We start from the raw sequence: 21,571 nt of genomic DNA on the forward strand, positions 1-21,571 counted from the left end.
AGTGTGTGTGTATGTGTGTGTGTGGTGGAGTGGATAGGGGTGGGGTGGGGTGTCAGGGTAGGGGGCAGTGGTCTGGAAGGGACAGTGGAGAAGGGAGATTCAGCACAGGCAAAGGCACTTAGGGGAGGGCTATCATTACCATCATTATTATTGCTATCATATTATGTTTATTAGTGTGTGGGCATATAGCAAGGCATGCGCGTGAGGGTCAGAGAACAGCTTTGTGAGGCTGGTTCTTGCTTTCCACCTCTGTGTGGTTTCGGGGCTCCAGTTCAGGTTGTCAGCTCTTGTGGTAAGGGCTTTAGTCTCTGACTCATCTTGCCAGCTTTTCTTTTTCTAAAATACTTTATTCAATTTTTAAAAGATTTATATATATCTGAGGTCAGGCTCCACAGGTCCCTGAGAGGTTAAGGCCTCTTTTATTCATGGCTGCAAAGAATAGTGCTTGCAAAATATCTCTTCAAGCTGGTCCTCTAGATTGGTGTGACAGGTATATCCAACAGGGGACATGTGGCTGCTGAGAGTGCCGAATGCCACCCAACACACAACCAGAAGCTTACTTGAAGCTATGCCTTTGTGTGTGTGATTCTTAAAAACCCAGTTGAGCTAAAAATTGATTCTTGAGCATGAACTTTGCAGAGGGCAGCATCATGTCACAACGTCAAAAGGGTGATGTGCTTGCACTGTAAGATGTGGGTGGACACTAAGAAGGGTTGTTCCTTTTGACCCAGTAATGCCACTTCTGAGGCTGTCTACAGCAGATAATTGGAAACAAAAGAATGTGTTATGCAGAAGAAAATGTTCCTTAAAAAATCTACAATAATTGAAGCATTCCACAATAAGGGATCAAGTGGATATGACGGCAACTGACCCACCCTCAGTGATGCAGGTGGGTGTGGGAAAGGATGAAGGGTGGAGAGCCAAGTGAAAGACACAAAGGGAAAGAATGAATGTGCTATAGGAAGACTAGGCGAGATGGCTCAGTGGTTAGGAGCACTTACTGCTCCTGCAGAGGACCCAGGTTTGATTCCCAGCACCCACATGATTCACAACCATCTGTAATTCCAGACCCAACACTACTGATCTCTGAGGGCACCAGGCATGCACACAGTGCACATACATACATACATACATACATACATGCAAAAAAGCTATACAATAAAATAATAAATTAAATAAAATCCCCAAGATAAAAAAGCAAAAAGCAAAAACAAACCAAAAATGAAGGCAAAAAGGCTTAGTAAAGAAAGGTGACAGCCACGAAGTCTGATGCGCTGGGTTCGAACCCCAGAACTTACCTGGCAGAGGGAGAGAACTGACTCCAGCAGGTTGTCCTCTGACAATGCATGCTATGGCACTCCTGCACCCTCTCCTTCCCCCGTAAAATAACATTTAAAAATGTGACTTTCAAAGATCAACAGAGGGCTGGAGAGATGGCTCAGAGGTTAAGAGCACTGACTGCTCTTCCAGAGGTCCTGAGTTCAATTCTCAGCACCCATGGTGGCTCACAACCATCTGTAATGGGATCCGATGCCCTCTTCTGGTGTGTCTGAAGACAGCAACAGCGTACTCATACATTAAATGAATAAATCTTTTTTTTTGTTTTGTTTTGTTTTTAAAGATCAACAGAAAACACCATTAAACAGGAGTACCCAAGTAAACATTAATAGTTTGTTAATTTGAGGTTGGGGATCTTGTTCTTCTCTTCTCTTCTCTTCTCTTTCTTTCTTTCTTTCTTTTTCTTTTTCTTTTTCTTTCCTTCTTTCCTTCTTTCTTTCTTTCTTTCTTTCTTTCTTTCCTTCTCTCTCTCTCTCTCTCTTTCTTTCTTTCTTTCTCTTTCTTTCTTCCTTTCTTTCTTCCTTTCTTTCTTTTTTTGAGACAGGTTCTCTTTATAGCCGTGGCCCTCCTGGAACTCACTTTGTAGACCATGCTGGCCTCAAACTCAGAGATCTGTCTACTTCTGCCTCCCGAGTGCTGGGATTAAGGTATATACCACCACTAAGGTCTCCTCTTCCTTTCCTAATTTGTTTTTTTCTCTCTCTGTGTGAGATGTGTTTTTGTGTACATATTTTTAATGTACACAAAAATGTACACAAGTGTGTGTGTGTGCAAGTATGCATATGTGCACTTGTACATGGGGCCCCAAGTTGCATCACAAAGAAATGCAGACTGGGAGTGCATCAGCTCCCCCTGGGAGTGCATCAGCTCCCCAACCCTGTCCTGTTATTTACCCCCACATTTGGTTTCCTGCAGAGGCCAGACATTAACAAAGGGAATCTTTATCATTTTTTCCAAACCTGGATTTCACCAATTCAGCAAGACTGACTGGCCAGTAAGTTCCTCCTTTGCCTCCCCTGGGCTGCTAAGATTATAAGCATGCCATGTATAGCTTTTTAAAAAACATAACTTCTTTATAATCAAACTCAATCTCATGCTTACACGAATTGGAAGAGATTAAGGTAGTTCTCTTTTGACAAAAGCCAGTCATGGTCATGCACACGTGCAACCCCAGTGCTAGGAAGGCAGAGACAGCTGAATCTCTGGAGCTCTCTGGCCAGCCAACCTAACCGAGCCAATGGGCCCCAGGCTGGTGATAAACCATTTCTCAAAAATAAAGTGGATGGAGTCTGAATGACCATGCTAGAGGTTGTCCCCTACCTCTACCTGTGCACTTGCATGTAGGTACACACAGACACACCACACACAGACACACTCATGCACACACACACACACGGATGCATGCACATATATGCCCCTCCCCTCCATAGGTGGGGAGGATTCTACAGTCCCCTCGTCATGGGCAGGGGCAGAGGCTGGTACCTTTGGAACAAACACCAGGCAGAGAGTGATGGTGCTGCAGAAGATGATGACCAGGGCCACGATGCAGAACTGCACGTTGGGCTGGTCACGTGTCAAGAAGGAGACAGCAGCCCCGATGATGCACATGATCCCCACGTTGTATACACTCATCCCGATGTACTTGCTGTCGTTGAGGGCAGGGATGCTCACATTGCGCGTTTCCCACGCTAAGAAACAACCGAACAGCTGAAATGGTGAACAGGAAGGGGAGACAGTCATTACCGGGAGGAGGCCACTCTTCACTGCTGGCTAAGCTGCAGGAACTTTTGGATCCTGCCAACTACTTCCACGTGTGCCCCAAGTTGCACCACAGGGGAATGTAGACTAGGGGTGCGTCATCCACCAGTTCTCCTTCACCCTTACAACTGGTTTCCTGCAGAGACCTATAGAAGCCATAGGTGAAGGAACTTCATATAAGCTGTTGAGTGTTTTCTTTCATTCTCTAGAGAATACCTGTACAGAGAAGAAAGATGGTGGCCCCACATGGTACAAAATGGCAGGAGTGCCCTGTGGCTCTACTTCTCTCATCCCGTCCTGTGCAGAGCCACCTAGAACATAGATGTGTTTCCCATCCTTTTGGAAATGAGGTTGGCATACAGATGGGCTCTGGACAATGTCCTATAAGAGGGAATGTTCTGGGCTCTGCCCTTAGAGGGGAAGGAGTTGTATCACTTTCTTCCTAACAAGTGGAGCAGATTGTGATGTGTGGCATGGATGTGGAGGACAAAAGACTTTGAGAGCCCTCACCTCCAGATGACTGGCCTCTAGAGCAGGTTTGCTGGGAGGGAAACTGGCCATGTATTTAATCACCATTCTTTTGGGCTTCCTCTTGTGTGTTTCCTAACATCTCCCTACAGATGCAGATAGGAAAGAAATAGATAGGAGAGAGGCCTAAGGGAGACTTTAGCTCTCACAGTGCTCTGAGGGAGGGTCGGCCACAGGGATAGTTCACATCTGCACCCCTGGGTGGTAGTGAGGGAGGTAGAAAGGAGACTTGAGACTTACAGGTGTAGGGTTTTGGATTCTTCTCATTAATACATTTGTTTCACCCAGTAACCAATATCAGTCATTGTCCTGGTGACCTGCTTTCTGAGGGTGACTTAATTTGGCATCATGGGGCAGAAGCAGGCTAGGTGAGCCAGAGGATCTGGAACAATTTCTACTAGTCACTGACTATGAGACTCCAAACAGGTCTCTTTGCTTCTCAGGCCTCATTTGGAGTGTCTGGAGATGGGGTGACACTTGCCCCCAGGGCCCTCTGTTTGGATGAGGTAAAGGGTAGGGGGGCAGATGTCAGAGTCCCAGAGTGAGCTTCTCTGACAGATGGTACCTCACATGCAATGGCGGTTTCCTTTTCCTGTCTCCATCCTTTTCTTTCAAGTCTGTCCTCTATAGCCTGATTTATTTATTTACTTAATTTGAGACTGGCTTTTGTTCTGTAGTCCAGGCTGGTCTTAAACTCTCTGTCTTACTCTCTCAGTCTCCCGGGTGCTGGTTTAGCCATCCAGTCAAGGAAGGAGGTATTCTAAAGAGATGCTGTGAGCATCACTTTGACTATCCGACTATTGACCTTGAATTCCTCTAGGAATCTCATGTGGAAAGGAGAGAAGGCCTGGGCCAGCTGAAGAGGAATATAGATATTGAAAAGCGATCTATAACTTATCAGACAGCTCACAGGAGAAGCAATGACAGGCCAAGGGTGGGCAGGACTACACCTTGACCAGGACTCTTTGGGCATGTGTAACGTCTTAAATATCAGTGTTGCTTCCAGACCCTAGAGATGACCTTAGGAGGGGGTGGGGTGTCACTTGATTCCTTTCCCCTCTTCCCAATGTGGCTATATTGAAACTCTCCCTTTTCTGCTTTTCATATTGATTTGGCTGTTCTAATTGGTTTATGAAAGATGGGTAGGGGAACCCAGGTTGCTGGGCTCAGGGGCAACCTCACAGGAAGTACCTCAGTAACTGTGGAATTACAGGTTTATATCCCCACGCCCTACTTACAGATTCTTTTAAAAATTCCTTAATTAGGAAATAGCAGGCTTGGAAGCAGACACACAGGAAGGAAGCCATTGCCTGCTGGAAGCCTACACTGTGCGGGGCCTTCATGCATGTTCCTTGAGTCCCCAGAGGCTGTGTCACCTCTCGGGGGAGGATATACAGAATGGACCAGGTGCAGGGACCAGCCTGGGGCTCATGGTGGTGAGTGACAGGGCTAGATGGGAGCCTGAGACTCTCTAGCTTTGACCAGGATGTACCAAATCAGCTGGAGAGGCATGCAGTATGGGCCTGTCTGGGGATCTGGGGATAACTGCAAACCTCTGAAGAGTGTCAGGAGGAAACAGACTCATACGTCCTTTGACCTTCAAGGAGTGGAATGAGGACTCCTGGGCACTGAGTTAGGGCAAGGAAGAACTTTCTGGCAACATAACCCATCTGCGATCTGTAATGGCCTTCCTGGGTATATTCACATCCAGATCCCTGGAAGGGGTGAACGTGGCCCTGCTGCTGGTGGGGCATGGGGTTAGGGGTGAGGTAGAGAGTCTTTAGAGATACAATTAGGGATCTAATTTGATGGAATTTTCCCAGATCATCTAATTGGTCCCAAAATCCAATGACAAGGATTTAGAGAGAAGAGGGAAAGGACTTAGATACAAGCTATCAGTCTTTGAGTCAAGGACTGCCTGGAACCACCTTCCCTGGAGGAGCCCCGGGAGGGCTCTCCTTTAGAGCCTGCAGAGGAAACACAGCCATGCATTGGGAGGGGAACTGGGATATCATTTATGTTTATGTCCTTGGGTTGTGGTGGGGCCTGAGACCAGGTTTTGCATAGACTAAAGGCTTAGTCATATGGGGCATGCTCTGTTTATTTGCTTTGCTTATTTTCATGTTGTGAAGGCCCTTAGGAAAGACAGGCCTGGCAAAGAAGCATCCCCCAGCTCTGCCTCCTGCTTGGTACCTACCATGAGGAGCCCCTTGTAGGCGTAGACAATGCCGAGCCAGATGGTCATGTGGGTGTTTTCGCAGTGTTCCAGCAGTGGGCGGATGGAGATGTCCCGGCCTGCTGGGTCCGGCTGCATAAAGAGAAAACAAAAACCCCAGGGATAGATTGGCTACCTTCCAGCTGCAGAGTCCCTAGCCAAAGGCTTCCTTTTCTCACATACTCCACAACCCGTAATCCGTTAGGGCACCTTTGCAGTCCCAGGGTGGGACAAAGGTGCCCGCTAGCACCAACTGCGTTATGCTTGATGGTTGTAACTCGAGCCTGAACCCTGGTCCTGTGGCTTCTTCATGGTGCTCCAACTTGAAGAAGAGGTGCTGCGGGAAAGGGGTGCCCCAAGGATCTGATAGGACCTTAAACCCTTCTGATAGAAATAAAGATTATTCTGAAGATGCGTATGTCCTTCCTTCCTCTTGGTAACAGGGCACCCCAAAGATTTGGATTTCCCTCCAGGAATCTCGCTGAACTTTGATGCCAGCCAGCTGTAGAGTTTGTCTCCTTAGAAAGAGATCACTCTTGGCACGGACAGCTTGTCAGACCACCTTGCAGAAGAGACTGGAGCCTCAACCATGATGGATTGAGGATGGTCTGGACCACACCTTTAACCAGAAGTGCTTTGTTATGCCTTCCTCTGGCCTTCTAAACCAAAACTTCATGTGAGAACCCAAGGATGGCTCGGGAGGGGCTCGCTGAATCTCTCTGTCCCTTTCCTCATGTGAACAAGTTGAATAATGTCTCTCTCCTACTTTGTTTGTTTGGGTTTTATGAGACAGGGTTTCTCTGTATAGCCCTGGCTGTCCTGGAACTAGCTCTGTAGACCAGGCTGGTCTCAAACTCAGAGATCTGCCTGCCTCTGCCTTCCAAGTGCTGGGATTAAAGGCTTTACGTGCCACTGCTGCCTCGCTTCTACTATTTTTTTTTTAAATTAGTGCTTGTTTAATTGTCTCATTAAGAATAAATGGCTAGGCCTGGCTTATTGGGGCTGTTAGGGCCCAGCCTCTGATTCTTAATAATTGTTGGTTTCAGCAGTACAGAGATTAAAACTGGAACGACACAGATGAGATTAACCTGGCAAATTTCTGAAGTGTTGAGTGTTTTTACCAAGTTGCTATGGACCACTAATGGCTTCTGGAGAGAGAGAGTCAGTTCTCTTTAAGGGTGTGGTCCCTGGTAGGTGGGCTATGCTCCAGTGGCTGACTCCACATCTAGGAATGTGTAGACAGCACACACTGCATTTTATGGTTACTAAAAGGGGAAGGGGTACAAAAGTAGGGGAGAGTAGGAGGTTAGGGGTAGATCTAGGAGGAGTTAGGGTGAAGTGTGTCTATGTATGGAATATGATCAAAATACATTGCAAGGAATTCTCAAAGAATTAATAAAAGCATTATAGTAAGAAATTCCAGTAATAAGTCACTCTATAGGAGGTGCCTGCGAGGCGTGTTGAAGGAGCAAGAGAGACAATTGGTTGTAAGTTGGGCAGGGAGGTCTTGAGGAGTCTTTGGAGTGAGCTCGGGCAACTGGAGTTACAGAATATGTTGGCCCAGACATACAGAGGGGCTGCTATAAGCCCTTCTAGGAAGAAACGCATTGAGGAAGCCAGGTGGCAGCCATGTTCTATATCACATGACACAGTCTGGGCCAAAGATGATTGGGCAAGAGTTCAGTACTTGACTCTAGGCAGCCAATCCTGAGGCAGGTCAGAGATCTGTGAGGTTTGCTAATACTCTTTCTAAAATACACAAGGGACTAAAACAAGCGATCCTGGACACCAGTCTTTCCCAACCACTTGAAGGCAAGCTGTAGAAACCCAACTCCCCATTCCTAAATCATCTCAGTGTGTGTGCGTGCGTGCATGCGTGCGCGTGCGTGCGTGCGTGCGTGCGTGCGTGCGTGCGTGCGTGCGTGCGTGCGTGCGTGTGTGTGTGTGTGTGTGTGTGTGTGTGTGCTGGGAGTGAGGACACTAGCAGCCACCTGCTCACGGTTTCCAACTGGAACAGTGACACTGTCTCTTTTCTATCACCCATCTTCACATAATTGTGAAGGGTCCTTTAAGGCATTTTGTGTTTGTTTTTTTTTTTTCAAAGCAAGAAACCATGCACTGCATTTTCTTATGTCTCCCTGGCTTGCTTTAGTCTCGGACAACGTCCCAGCCCGCTTTGTTCTTTCTATCTGTATTCCTGAGGAATTCAGCTCAGTTAACTTGCAGAGAGTCCTGCATGGATTGGATTGCTGTTGTCACAATCAGCTTCAGGTTTTCGGGTTATGCATGCTGGGCAGGAATCCTACTTAAGAGATGTTCTCAGCTCCCTTGTGCTATACCTCGGGACACACGACGGCACTTTGTCCAATGACTGGTGATGTCCATGGTGTCCACATGGCTGAGGTGATCATACCACTTGAAAGGCTCCATTTCCCCTTGTGATTAAGGAGTCATCCTTGGGATCCATTGTGAGACCCCGCAAGGATGCCGTTTCCTGTAAACATTAGCTCAGGTCTAGTGACTCTGGGAACTGCCAACGCAGTATTTGCTAACCGTCACCCCATTTGGACATAGCCCATTCTGCTGCCAAACAGCACATTCTTGCTTCCCTGTTATTTGTGGTCTCATAGGTTCTTTTAAACCCAGTGTCCTACGACCCATTGCTATCATTATGCATTTTGACTCCAGATTCTCGGTCAGTGGAAAGTGCCTTCCTGTTGCCGCTGACGTTTTCTCCCACGTGTTCCTGTCATTTTATTTTTTGAACACTTACTTCTTGGCACAGAATGTTCTCAGCTCCCTTGGCATTTTCCTTGGCCCAGCTTTGGAATTTTGTTATTTTTCTTTTCAATGGATAATGGTGCTTAGAAATCAACATTTGAAAAGTTTGTGGGCTCACTGTCTTAGGGTATCATTAGTTTTAGCCGTATGTATGTATGTATGTATGTATGTATGTATGTATGTACCTACCATCTATCAGTCTTATCTATTAAATATAATTTATTATCCATTTGTCACTTAGCTAGTATCTATTTATTATCTAAGCATCTATTATTTGTCTGTTTACCTCCTATCAATCATCTATCATCTATGTACCCTTTATTAGCCATCTATCTATAGTCTATGTATATTTATTAGCTGTCTATCATTAGTCACCTAGCATCTATTTATCCCTCCCCTCTATCCTCTGTTCCTTATCTGTTTATCTATTTTACAGATGAAGCCATACCTCAGAGATCTTGCTTGTCTCTCCCATTCCCTAATTTCACCTCTTTTTGCACAGAGACCTTTGATTTCCAACCGAGTCACCATATTTACTTACTTGCCTGGTCTCACAATACATTGTCAGAATCCATTCATAGATACCAACAGCAAACTTACTAAGTAAAATTGATGGTTTCTTAGCAAATCATATTTGCCAGTCCAATGGAACCTCTGAGAGCAAGCATATTGTCAAAGAAAGGTATTCAGGATGCTGTGCTCTTCTGGTGTGCCTGACAGCACGGGGTGGTCACACCCAGGGTCAATTGTCAGAAGAGGGGGCACTTTGATGGGGCCCGTGGAAGGCAAGCTCCAGGCAGGGGAGCCTAGAAACTCTCCCACACCTGGCTGATCTCTAGGCCTGGTCTTGGAGGCAGGCACTGCCTGGGTTCCCATGGGTGAGAAAAGATGATGTTCCTGTATGGAAGCCCAAGAAGCTGAGTCTGTTGGGGTCGATGGGCTCAGGCCTTTTTATCTTCAGATTGTTCAACTGCGTACCTTTGGGCTCTATGCCCCTTTAGCTGTGCCAAGCCACAGAAAGGCATTAGCTTAGCTTCTTTCAGTTCATACATGAGTAGGGACAGTGTTGGAAGGGACAGGAGGTTCCTGAGGTGACCTCCAGAATGCAGGTGATGACCCTTCTTGACACCCTCACTGGCTGGGATGGATGCATTCGTTGTGGTTAATGGGGTCTCCTGACATCCTCCCATTGTTTAATTAGGGAGACAGAATGGACTTGTCTCCAAGGTCCAGTGACTTGGTGTCAGATTCTGAGTCCAACAACCTCGCAGACATCAGAATGCAGGAGCATAGGCCACCACGGTCATGTGAGCTGCAGACGTATTAAGGATTGTGTCTGCCATTCTACATGGAGGTGGCCATGTGAGGTGGGTTCAGCTGCGGTGGTGGTGGGTGTCCTGTTGCATGCCACTGTTCAGTATAGGGAGATCATGATTGGTGCAGGATGACACACCTGCCTGGTTCTACAGACTGTGACAGGATCCCCTCCCTTTGACCCTTGGGGAGATGGCTGCATGTTCATTTTATTGAACCAAGCTTTCTTCCTGGATTTTACCTATTTCAGATCTCACCTTTCCTCTTGGGCTGCCCAGAATAACTCTGAGCTGTCTCTCTGAGTCTGGAGAGGCAGTCCGTGAAGGATACCACCTGCACTTTCTTCCCCCGACTCTGGTGCAGCCTTGAGTGTCCCCTGATCTAGGGTTGAGCCTGACACTCCTGGTGTGGGGAGTGGACTGCTGTTCCCTGCTGTGCATGCCTTTGACTCTCCAAATATCTGCCATCCTCTAGGAGGTCATGTGGTCTTTGTCCCATCAGGAGACACTCATGGGACTGCTGTGTTGTCTCTACTGCCTACATTCCAGCCCAGCCATATTTCACCCCAGCCTCTCTCACATCTGTATCATTTTCCATACCTTCTTTAAACCCCGGCTCTTTCTTATCTGTTCCCTACCTACCTCAGCAGCGTGGCCACAGCCTGGACTGCAGCAGGGTAGAGCAGGGCAGTAGAGACAGGACTGATGGAGAGTTCAGACAAGGCAGTGGTCCTTGGGGCCAGGAACCTGATTTTTCCTTGACCTCCCCCCTCTTGCGGCCCCAACTCCATGCTACCAGGACAGTCACAGTGGCCCCGGTTGGGCTAGGGGATGATGGGAAGTCTTTGAATATAGCAAAGGAACCCTGGTAGTGAATCTCAGTGCAAGCTAAGTAAATCACTGTAGGGTCATCCAGATCCTTTGTGGGACTTGAGTTCACAGTAGACTGAAATCATGCCTGTTAGGAGGAAGAGGCTCCACATGAGCTTTTCTTTCTTTCTTTTTTTTTATTATTATCACAGTCATGCATCAAAGTGCCACTAGAGGTCACCAAAGCACTATGTGGCATGCTGTGGATTACCATTCCATACCCAATGCTGGGAACAAGAGTCTCACCTGTCCAGTGAGGGCTGCAAATGGGAAGCTGTCATTGACTAAGAAAAGGACATACTTACTGACCCTGACAGAGGCCACTGAGGCCAGGTATCCAAGCATTGCGATAGACCTAATCTTCAGCTTCCAGGGCAGCTAGGAAGGAGAGCTGAGGGGAGGGGGCTCCACCCTAGGCTCCTATGTGGGCTGTCCACACAGCCTATAACTGGCTTCAGACCTCCTTCTGTTCCCAGGACTGTATTTCCTCTGTGCTTGCTCTGGGTGACTGGTTGTAAAGACTTGCAATCTGCTTGATTATTTTTAGTTTCTTCTTTTCTTTTCTCACCTGACAGTTTGTCAAGTATTTGTCCATTTGCCCATCCATTCATCTATCCATCCATCCATGACTACTAAAGCATCCTCATTTCTCAGGTCCTTTTGATGGCATAGGGATGTCATTAAGCAGGACAGAAGAGGGTCCTGTTCTCACAGGTCTTCTGCCCAGGGCTTCCATGAGGGGTGGCCTCACAGGGCTATGTACTAACCTCCTCCCATGTAATGGTAATGGGTAAGCAAGGAATAAGCAATGGATAATCATGGTAAGGATAAGACTCACTTCCTGCTGGTTGCTAGGGTACGAACAACACTGTCACCAATGTCAGAATGCAATGAGACCTTATGCTTACTTTACAAATGAGGATGCAGAGGCACGGAACGATTAACTAGTCTAAGTAACTAGCCTGCTTGCCACTACTAAGTCAGAGGGGTGAGATTAAACCTAGACCTGTCTGGTATTTCTCCCATCCTCACCGTTTGCTCTTCTAACCCAAACCCCACACTGCCTGCTTCTCTTAAACATCATACTGAATTCTAAGGAGACAGTAGGTAGGAGTCCGTTTGCGCTCCAGAAGGGAATGGCTTCACTGTTGAATGTTTAGTAGAGCCCTTTAGAAGTCCTGCAACTCTGAGAAGGCTGAGTTTTTTTTATGCTGCAGGCTGAACTCTAGCTGGAGAAGTGCTTGCCTGCCTGACAGGGCCCTGTGCCCAGCAGAGAGGTGGACACCTGCTTGGGATGGCCAGAGGGTAGACATGTTGGCTCCTGGTCCAGCACTGCTCAGCGGGAGGTCTGCACAAGCTGCCTGGGAAAGCCTACTGCATCTGTGCATGGGAAGGTGAGCAGCTGGCCAGGATCCCTCTGCAGGATGCAGTTCCTGACGATGTAGGTCAGCGGCCTCTGGACACATCCTGCATGGTTAGGTAGCACATATGGGCAGCAAGCAGGTCGGGACCTGGGTCTACCAACTCAGGCTTGAAAAGACGAAGACTTAGTCTTGTTACAGTCTTATGGGAGAACTTGGGCAAGCCCTTTTCCAGGGATCAGCACCCCAGCTACAAAGTGAGCCCCTGATTGGTGCGTGTGTGTGTGTGTGTGTGTGTGTGTGTGTGTGTGTGTGTGTAGGTGTTGTTCCTCAGGACTCATCATCCACTTTGTCTTCCCGAGACAGGGTCTCTTGTCTCTCACTGGAATCAGGACTTGTCAATTAGGCTAAGTGGGCTGGCTAGAGAGCCTCAGGAATCTATCTGTCCCCATCTCCCCAACAATGGGATTAAAAGCATACAACCCCCATACCTGGCTTTTTACTTGCGTGCAGGAGAAGAAACTCATGTCCTCACGCTTGCTATCTTCCAGCACCTCCCTCTCCCTTGCTGGTCAGTTTATGTGTAGTGAATGTGAGCTGGGTCACTGGAGCATGGTTATCCTTGTCCACCATTTATTCCTTCAAAGTCACTTTCTGTATTTCCCAGGTGCCTGCTATGTCTAGACACTAAGACACTGGGTGTCCAAGACCACTCTGATGGCAGTGTCCTTGGAACATGAGTCCTAGTCAACACACTAATGTTGGACAAGTCACGTGTCATTGCTGAGAGTAGCAGGGTAACAAGCACTCCCAGAGAGGCCCCAGAGGTCCTGTGGGAAGCTGGGACGGGAGGACTGCTTCGGTCAGCTCCTCTGGAAAGGCTCTGCCGCCGTAGTGGGGGATCCCAACACCCCGGGATGAGGCAGAGGAATGATCTGACATGGCCAGTACTTGGGCATGGGCTAGACCCAAAGGAGCCAGGGTAGGTGCACGTGACAAGAAGGGCCAGTGGAGGCCTTGCTGAGCAAGATATGTGTCAGTCTTCCAGGGAGCTTGTGACAACATGGGCACAGGTGCAAAACCTGCTTGTCCCGAGAGGTTAAGTTTCTAAGCAGCTGGTGGTCTGTGATGCTACTTGGTCTGAGGTTGTTCTGGGACAGCTTAACTTTTAAAGGGTTAAAATGGAGATGAAATAAAATGTTACTCTGTCTGTGTGTAGTTGGAGCCTTCCTTCTACCATGTGGTCAGGCTGCCCCGCCAGTGTTTTCAGCCGCGGAGCCATCACAGTGGCCTCAGTAAAGGATGTTGAAGAATGAGGGGATATAAGATTAGAAGTCCTCCAGTTAAGAGTGAGAATCCCGGGGCTGGAGAGATGGCTCAGTAGTCAAGAGCACTGGCTGCGCTGGAGGAGGAGGACCAGAGTTCGATTCCTAGCACTCACACGGCAGCTCTCAACCATCCAAGATTCTAGTTTCCAGGAATCGGGCACCCTCTTCTGGCCTCTGCCAGCACTTGCACTCACATAGATACACATACATGTAATGAAACAATAAAATAAATCTTAGAGATAACAACAACAGATGAGGCCTCTCTTTGTCACCTGCCCACCTATGGCAAGGAGAATAAGGACGAGAAACAGAGGAGTGATGCTGCAGCTCTGACACTGCAACAGACTTGCCACCCAAGGCTTCTGTGTGTCTTGGTAGAGGGGCTGGGTGGGTAGGCCTGGGTTAGGATTTGGGAGAAAAGAGCTGGTGAGGGGAAGGAGCCTGGTGTGCCACGCACAGTCCCCTCCCGCACTCCATCTTGTTGCTCCAGCGGGTGGCTTGCCCCTGGGACCCTTCCGTCCAGCTGTCTGCAGCTGCCTTGAGGAACTTCCTTTGTGTCCCACTCCTCCCTCATATCCTAAGTGCCAAAGTCAAATTTTAAAAATGCATTGGAAAATTTGTAGGTTTTCTTGTGATGAGTGTGTGCTGGTGGGCACATGGGCACGTAAGTTTTAGGGAATGTATTTTAGTGCCTGTGAGATTCCTTTTTTCCCCTGGGGTCAGGTGAATCAATGCTGCCTTTTGGGGGGAAGATGGAGGACCCCCTTGGTAAAGAGAGAGCATGGGGGGCTGGTCTATCGCTTGGCAGCTACATGACTTTGAACACAATTCCCTGAGCTACAATTTCCTCCCCTGCAGACTCCCAGGGCTTAGCGAGGAGATGAAGGGAGGTAACTAACGTGTTTACTGCCTGCAGACGCTGAGAAGCCTCCTGAGGTGTCAACCATCATTATTATCTTTAACTGCAGAGAGTTTCAGAGTTCTGGAGGCAGGAGAAGCCTTCCAGATGCCTCAGGGGCTGGGCTGCTTATCTTGGACGCAGCAAGGCCAGAGCTACCACTCTAGGTAAGAATTCCTTTTTGAAAGTTTTGAGTACAAGTTTCTTTCCTCCCAGAATCACAGATTGGACAGGAAAAGTATGCCGTCAGCCCCAGGGGTTTTTGGGGGTACTTCTGGCCACTTTTCCTTTGTGGGTACCGAGTGTAGCTCTTTATGGTGAGGGAGTATTTGTGCTCTGCAGGACACCCTGTGCTCTAGGCACGAAATATCATGATGTCCTGTCATCTCAGGACCACCACAGTCTCTTACCCTGACTCAGTTTGCAAATGCTAAGAAGCTTATGCAAACTTAGTTCTTCTCATATCAGAGAAACTGAGGCCTAGATAAGGACTCAAGGCAAGTACTGGTGCAATCTTCTGGCCTTGGTCCTGTGTGCTAGATGGATGTCTCTGGCCTACATTCTATGTCTAGCCTAGGCAAACACAGAGGATGGACCACTGGGCTGTGCCCAGGAAGCATTGAGGGAAGGCACTGACAAGCAAGGGATGTGTCATGGGACCTAACGGGCCTTGGACTGGGGCATCAAGGTCCTCTCCATTCTCAGAAGTATCTGGAGTACGACTTTGGTGTCCAGTGGATGCTCCAAGGCTCTGTAAGGGCCACAGCTGTGGAGGATCGAGGATGCTGGTGCAGCCACATGCCTCAGTATCCTATGTGTATGTGTGTATATGTATGTGTGTTATGCGTGTGTCTGCATATGCATGTTGAGATGTGGAGACTGAAGGAAAAGAAAAGGATTGTGCCTCAGGAGCTGTCAAGCTAGGATTTTGACAAAGGATCTCACATTTGGCTTGGAACTTGACAAACCCCAGGGGTCCTCCTGTTTCTGCTTCCCCAGCCCCAGGGCAATAGGCATGACGTGCTTGGCTTTTTTTTTTTTTTTTAATATGAGTTCTAGGGATTGTATCCATGTTCTCACACTTACAAGGCAGGTTCTTTGCCAACTGAGCTGTCTCCCCAAGTCTTAGAAGCTTTTACCTCTAAGTTTTCTAAGCAAAGTGGCAGAGCCTGGGGAGAGCATAAGTCTGTAGATGGGAAACAGGCAGAAACCCGAGGTACAAAGTGCTGGGGCGAGTGCATTGCTCTGAAAGCTAGAGGGAAGTCCCTTCAAGAGCACCACCCTCTGGTGGACGTGCAGTCAAGAAATTCTACCAATATCCAAGAAGTGCCAAGAGATGTTAGGGATGCTGGGACTGTGAGCAGAAACTGGCCCAGGAGCCAACAGGAAAGGCCTGGAGAAGGGTAGACATCTAGTAGACTCAGGATTTCTTAGGCCTTGGCCTTGGGGTTGCAGACAAACCTTTCTAGGGGGTCTCTGCTGACATGGAAAATGTAATTATCCACATGGTCACCCAGAAGTGACAGTACTGAATGGAAAGCATCCCCACTGTCCTTGGGAAAGCAAGTCTCTTTCCTCCAAAGCCCTATAAAGGACAACATTGATGATTCCAAGATGGCCGGCTGACTCCCAGCGGGCAGCAGACACCTGGCCCCGCTGCTGCAGTTTGGCCTCACAGTTAGCAGGATGGGACATTCAGGGGTCCTCAGGATGCTGTCAGAGACAGCAGAGATGAGGAGAAACATGGGTTCCTCAGACCCTGACACAGCACGGCACTAGCTGAGGTGACATCTCCACAGGTGGAGAGACAAGGCTCCATCGTTTGTCTTGTACCCAGCACTGACAGAACATGACCCCGTCATGGCATTTGCTTACTCCTAGGCAACGCCGGTATGGGTCTAAAATTCTCTGCGCTCTGGAGACAGAGCATGATCTCCACACCCAGCTCAATGTGCACTAGCCCTAATGTCCCTCTAGGCTATGAACTACTCCCAGTGGCCCTCCGGTTAACTCCAAAGGCCCAGTGTAGGTAGCTTTTGATCACCACAGACATTTCAGCTTCTGCTCGCCTTGCGTTTCCCCCTTCTGGGCCCCTCTCAGGGATCTCCACTCCACCGACATCCTGCTCCACATCCCATGGGTGCGCCTCTAGCCTAGCATTTGCCAGTATGAGCTTACTGCCCCTTCCCTTCCATCTGCCACTGCTCCTGGATTTGCTTGTCCAAGAGTGGCTGCCGTCACTGTCCACCAAGTGAGGCCTGGACTCTTGTGTCTGCCTAGTCTTTCTGTTCCTTCTTACCTACCTAGTCCCTCATCAACCAACTACATGGGGCGGCCGACATACAAGGCTGGGTGGAGGTCTGGTCCTGGTAACTCCTTCTTGGCCCAGGCTCCTGAGGCCTCTAGCACCTGTCGGTTCGCGCTGTCCTTCACCTCCCTGCTCCTCCATTCATACCAATGGCTTCCAAACAGCGGGAAAGGTCCGAACCCTATGTCTGCCTCTCAGACAGTCCCCATTGCCCATCCAGCCTCATCCCTGGCTCAGCTCACCCAGGGTCGAGCTCTTTCTCTGTCCTCCAGGCGCTGTGGCATGCACACCTTCTCCTCAGGTCCTTCTTTCCCGAAGAGGTGAATGCCTGCCTGCTTCTGCTTTAGGAGCTGCTGCAGAGTCAGAAACACCTGTTCATGCTCTCCCCTGTCTCCCCACTTCTTGCCCTTCCTCCTGCCAATCCTCACACTGACTGACTACTCGCTGTTGGCCATATTTTGCACTGCTTGTTCCATGACTAGCACGCTTCATCATTCCAGCATCCTGGTCCTGGCTCCAGTACATCCTCCGTGCTAGGGGGCACTGTGAGGCTCAGAGAGGCTGAATGACCAGCTTCAGGTCACAGACACACGGCAAAGGACGGAGCTGGCACTAGCACCAGGGACACTAGATCCCCAAATCATTGCTCTAACATAGGGCACCCAGCAGTGTGGAATGTCAGGATAAAGTCCCAAGAGTCCCAGGATAGTGCTGTCTGCATGGCATTGTCCACATACCTCCAGCCAGAGCAGCCTCTGTAGCCTCTGGTGTTGCACTGTGAAATACCTTATCCTCCAGGCTTATGACACAGGGGAGAATGGGAACCCATCCTAAGCTGGCCAAGCGTAGCCCTAACCCTAACCCTTGACTTAGGGGTTTCATTGCTGTGAACACACACCATGACTAAGACAACTCTTAAAAAGGACAACATTTAATCTGGGCTGGCTTACAGGTTCAGAGGTTCAGTCCATTATCATCAAGGTGGGAGCATGGCAGTGTCCAGGCAGGCATGGTGCAGGAGGAGCTCAGAGTTCTACACCTTCATCTGAAGGCTGCTAGGAGAAGACTTTCCCACGTGGCTAGGGGGAGCATCTCATTGCCAATCCCCACAGTGACACACTCCTCCAACAAGGCCACACCCACTCTGACAGGGCCACACCTACTACTGCCATTCTCTGGGTCAAGCATCTTCACACCACCACATCCCTCTTTTCCATATTCACCTCTTGCTTCTGCTAACCCTCTTAGATCACAAGGTCTCTGAGAAGACAATTGCTTCTGACTTTAGGTGACATCTAGGTCCCCAGTAGTGAGGCAAACTCACAGAGGGCTATGCCCTGGCTTTCCAGCCTCACAGTTGGCAGGGCGGGACTCTCTCCTGCCAACCTTTGACCTTGAGGCAATGGGGTACACAGCTCAGCCAGGGCCTGGCCACACAGTCTCACCATCTTCTCACTCAGTGCCCGACCTGGCTACTTTCAGACTGCTCTGGCTGTCAAGTTCCAGCCCAGTGTAGCGTGAACATAGGAATGACAGAACTGTGGTGTGAAAAGGCTTTCAGTCAGGACACTGTGCCAGGGGATGTGGGCACAGCCTTGTGTATACACTGCATCTTATGAGTCTCAGTTTGTAGCTTTGCCACTCATCCTGGCCATTCTGTAGCCATTAGCCTCTGTCACACTCTGAACGGGAATGCACTGAACCCACAGCCTGAGGAACTACCCAAGGTCACATGGCTGCCACCTGAGCCCCTCCCTGCATGTCATGCCCCTCTCTGGGACTCTGAGCATCTTTGCTTACCAAGGTGAATGGAGGGGTGCTGCCTGGTTGAGTTTGGTAGGTCCCCTCTCCTGGGCCCTGCTCTGCTTCAAGTTAATGGTTTGTGTGTGGCTAAAAGCAGTCTGGAATTCGTGCAGGGCTCCGGTGTACTGGCGGGCTGGTGTAACTGAACCAGAGCTGCTGAGCCAGGACTACCACATGTTCGCTTGTCTTTGGAGAAATGTTGGCATCACCTGCTAGAGGGTTGTTCTGAGCATTTAGGTAAGAACATGAGAAGACAAAAGATGACAAGGCCGAGAGACGCACTCGCCCCATGGTAACACGGGCGAGAACAATGCAGGCATTTGATTTTCCTGTTGTCATTTCATGAGGCATCGTAATGGGAGCCCCAAAAGTGCCCTGCTACAAAGACCGTTCCAAAAATCTGTTGTGGCTGCTGCCACGTTGGGTGGAAGTGGGGATCCCAGGGTGGCCAGAGGCTACAGAGTGTGTGCATCCCTTCCCACTGCACCCTGGGGCTCATTGTTCTAGGCCTGCCGGGGCTGTCCCCTCTATCACCAGGGCTGTCGTGGTTCTCCTGGGTTAGAACATGAAGCTGCTCTCCCTGCATCTCTTCCATGCTAGCAGAGAGCATACAGAGGTGCTATATATGCTGCAGGGAATGGTCTAAAAGGCAGCTCTGTGCCTCTGAGAAGATTTCATTAGTGTTCCCCCAACCTTTCTTTGCATACCTCTAGTAATGAGGTGCTCACTACCTCCTAAGGTGGCCCAGTTCAATTAGGATCAGACAGGACTTCAGGAGAGACGCTCTTCCCCCGAGCTGAATTCAGATCCAGTGACTTCCCCATTGTTCTCCACCCTGTCCTTGGGCTCTTTTCTTCAGCTCAGGACAGCCTCTCTGAGGTCAGGGACACTCATCCTCCCTGTTTGTTCTTTTCCAGGTGGATGTCAACTCTGCCTGCACAGGACCGAGCCCAGTTCTTTACTACCCGGCTGCTACGTTACTTAATAGTGAGTATTCATGGGACCTGGGGTCTAGCCTGATGTCCCCTCTCCTAGGGCTGTCCCCTGAGATTGCCTTGGTTATGTAGCAACATGCATTGAAGAGCCTCAGAGCACACATACATGTGCACACACATGCACACACACTCACATGCACTTGCACATATATACTTGTACATATCCCTCTCCGGTGTGACTCAGCACTCAAGCTTCTTGCTACCAAAAGAAGAGTCCGCATTACCCCTCCTGACCTTTTCATGTCTCCCTTTTAGGCAGGGTGTATCTTTTGGCCTGCTGTTTCAAAACCAGGCCAAGAATTACTGATAAACAACCTTAATGATCTGAGGCCAAAAAGATGAAAGAGTTTCACCCGGAGGGAGGAACAGCGATGCAGGGCAAGATGAAGAGGAATGAGATTTAGGAGCTTAGACTTAACCTTAAAAAACCTAGATAAGGTAGCCTGCCTTGGCCCAGTGAGAAGGCAAGCATGTAGCGTTAGCTTTATTTTCACAAATATGATCTTATGAGACTCTGTGATGCAGTGTGGTTGCACAGGAAGTACCTGTGCTGATTTACAGATGGGGGAAGCTGGGCTCAGAGGGGCAAAGGAGACTGACCAAGGCGGTCTGAAGGCAGCACAGACTGGTGCACCCTGACATTCTGGCTGCTCACCCACATCTTAGCCCCTATAGCCATTGAGGGTCACATCACTAAGCCTGGCCAATGGGCTGTGGGTGGAAGTGTCAGCTGACCTGCCTGGCTGAAGCACCAAGAGCTGTTGCAAGATCCATGTTACTTTATTTGTGGTCCAGATGGTGAATCGCCCCCGGGAAGATACTGTCTAGGATGGCCACCTGCACCCACAGCTGGACTCAGCCTTTGCAGGGTCATCTATGGACACGCTATGACTGTTATTGTGACTTGGCAGAGCCTTGCCAACACAGGAGCACGGTGACGTTAGCCATGGGCTCAGCACTTTGCATGGCTACCTCACTCAGTCTTTGAAAGGGTCCCATCAGCATTCCATGGCCTGTGTAGAGGACTTATTGAAGACCCCTAGGGATACTCAAATACACAGATACGCAAGTCCCCATGTAAGACGGTAGATGCCAATCCACCGTAGTGAGTCCTTACGTGCACAGGAATGTATCTGTGTTACTTAGAGTTTTTCTCCTTGCTATATAGGGAAAACTGAGGCACAGAGTGGTAAAGCCATTTGCTTAGGATCTCAGCATCACTAAGGTCTGGCAGCCCTGGGATTGGAAAGCTTGAGGGTCCAGGAGTTTGGGGTGCTGGCAGAAACAGAGAGTCATGATGTCCCAAGCTTCTGTCAGGCAAAGTGCTTCCTTCCATGACAGGAGACTGTGCAGATCACATTCAGATTTTACGGCCAAGTAAAACCTGTGTTGTGATTTATTATAGCAATGCTGATATCCCAATTTTAAGCCAATACAGCTTGAAGTGAGACGGAAGGAAAACTGTGGAACATTTGGGACCTTTGATTTAGCTCATTATGTTTTTACTGGAACAGCTCAGCAGACTTCCAATCCCACCCCTCCTCCTTGCTCCAGTCTCCCCCACTCTGGCTACTTGTAGCTTTCTGAGGCAGGAGGACTCAGGCATGCCGTCCCGAACCCACAGGATAACACTGCCTTTTAGGTGTGTGGTGTAAAGAACAGGCCTCAGCAAATGCAAATGTAAACAAATGGCAAGCTGGTCCCGGGACCAGAGGATTGACAAATGCTACTTAGGAGTTTTTCCTACTACAGAACATTAAAATTAATGGACTAATTCAAAACTTTAAACTGTAAAACTTTCTAGACTCTTCAACATACCAAGAGCATGCACGCTCTCTCTCACACACACACACACACACATGCATACACACTTGCAAAAGGCAGAGATGGTTTCTAGTATTTCTTCAGCTTCAGACCATGAAAGCTCCACCCCCACCTTTATTTGACTTAGGGGCTTGTGATGGGCTGGTGTTCTATGCCATCCACTATGTCTTTCTCCTCCTTACCATTAGCTATGGAAGTCCTGATCCTCCTGTCTCTGTCTGTTGCGTACTGACTGGGATACCATCACCATA

General features: G+C 48.9%; 1 protein-coding gene across 1 annotated transcript in view; it reads right to left on the reverse strand.

The window, feature by feature from the left end:
- Gabbr2 (gamma-aminobutyric acid type B receptor subunit 2) overlaps window positions 1–21,571 on the reverse strand; it is a 339,297-nt gene that overhangs the window by 16,970 nt on the left and 300,756 nt on the right. The window contains exons 14-15 of the mRNA XM_031377342.1: window positions 5,822–5,932; window positions 2,821–3,045 (exon numbers count right to left, since the gene is read on the reverse strand). Of these exons, the coding sequence (XP_031233202.1) occupies window positions 2,821–3,045; window positions 5,822–5,932 (336 nt within the window). The remainder of the gene's footprint in view (window positions 1–2,820; window positions 3,046–5,821; window positions 5,933–21,571) is intronic.

The sequence above is a fragment of the Mastomys coucha genome, unplaced genomic scaffold, assembly GCF_008632895.1.
Source record: "Mastomys coucha isolate ucsf_1 unplaced genomic scaffold, UCSF_Mcou_1 pScaffold18, whole genome shotgun sequence".
NCBI lineage: Eukaryota > Metazoa > Chordata > Mammalia > Rodentia > Muridae > Mastomys > Mastomys coucha.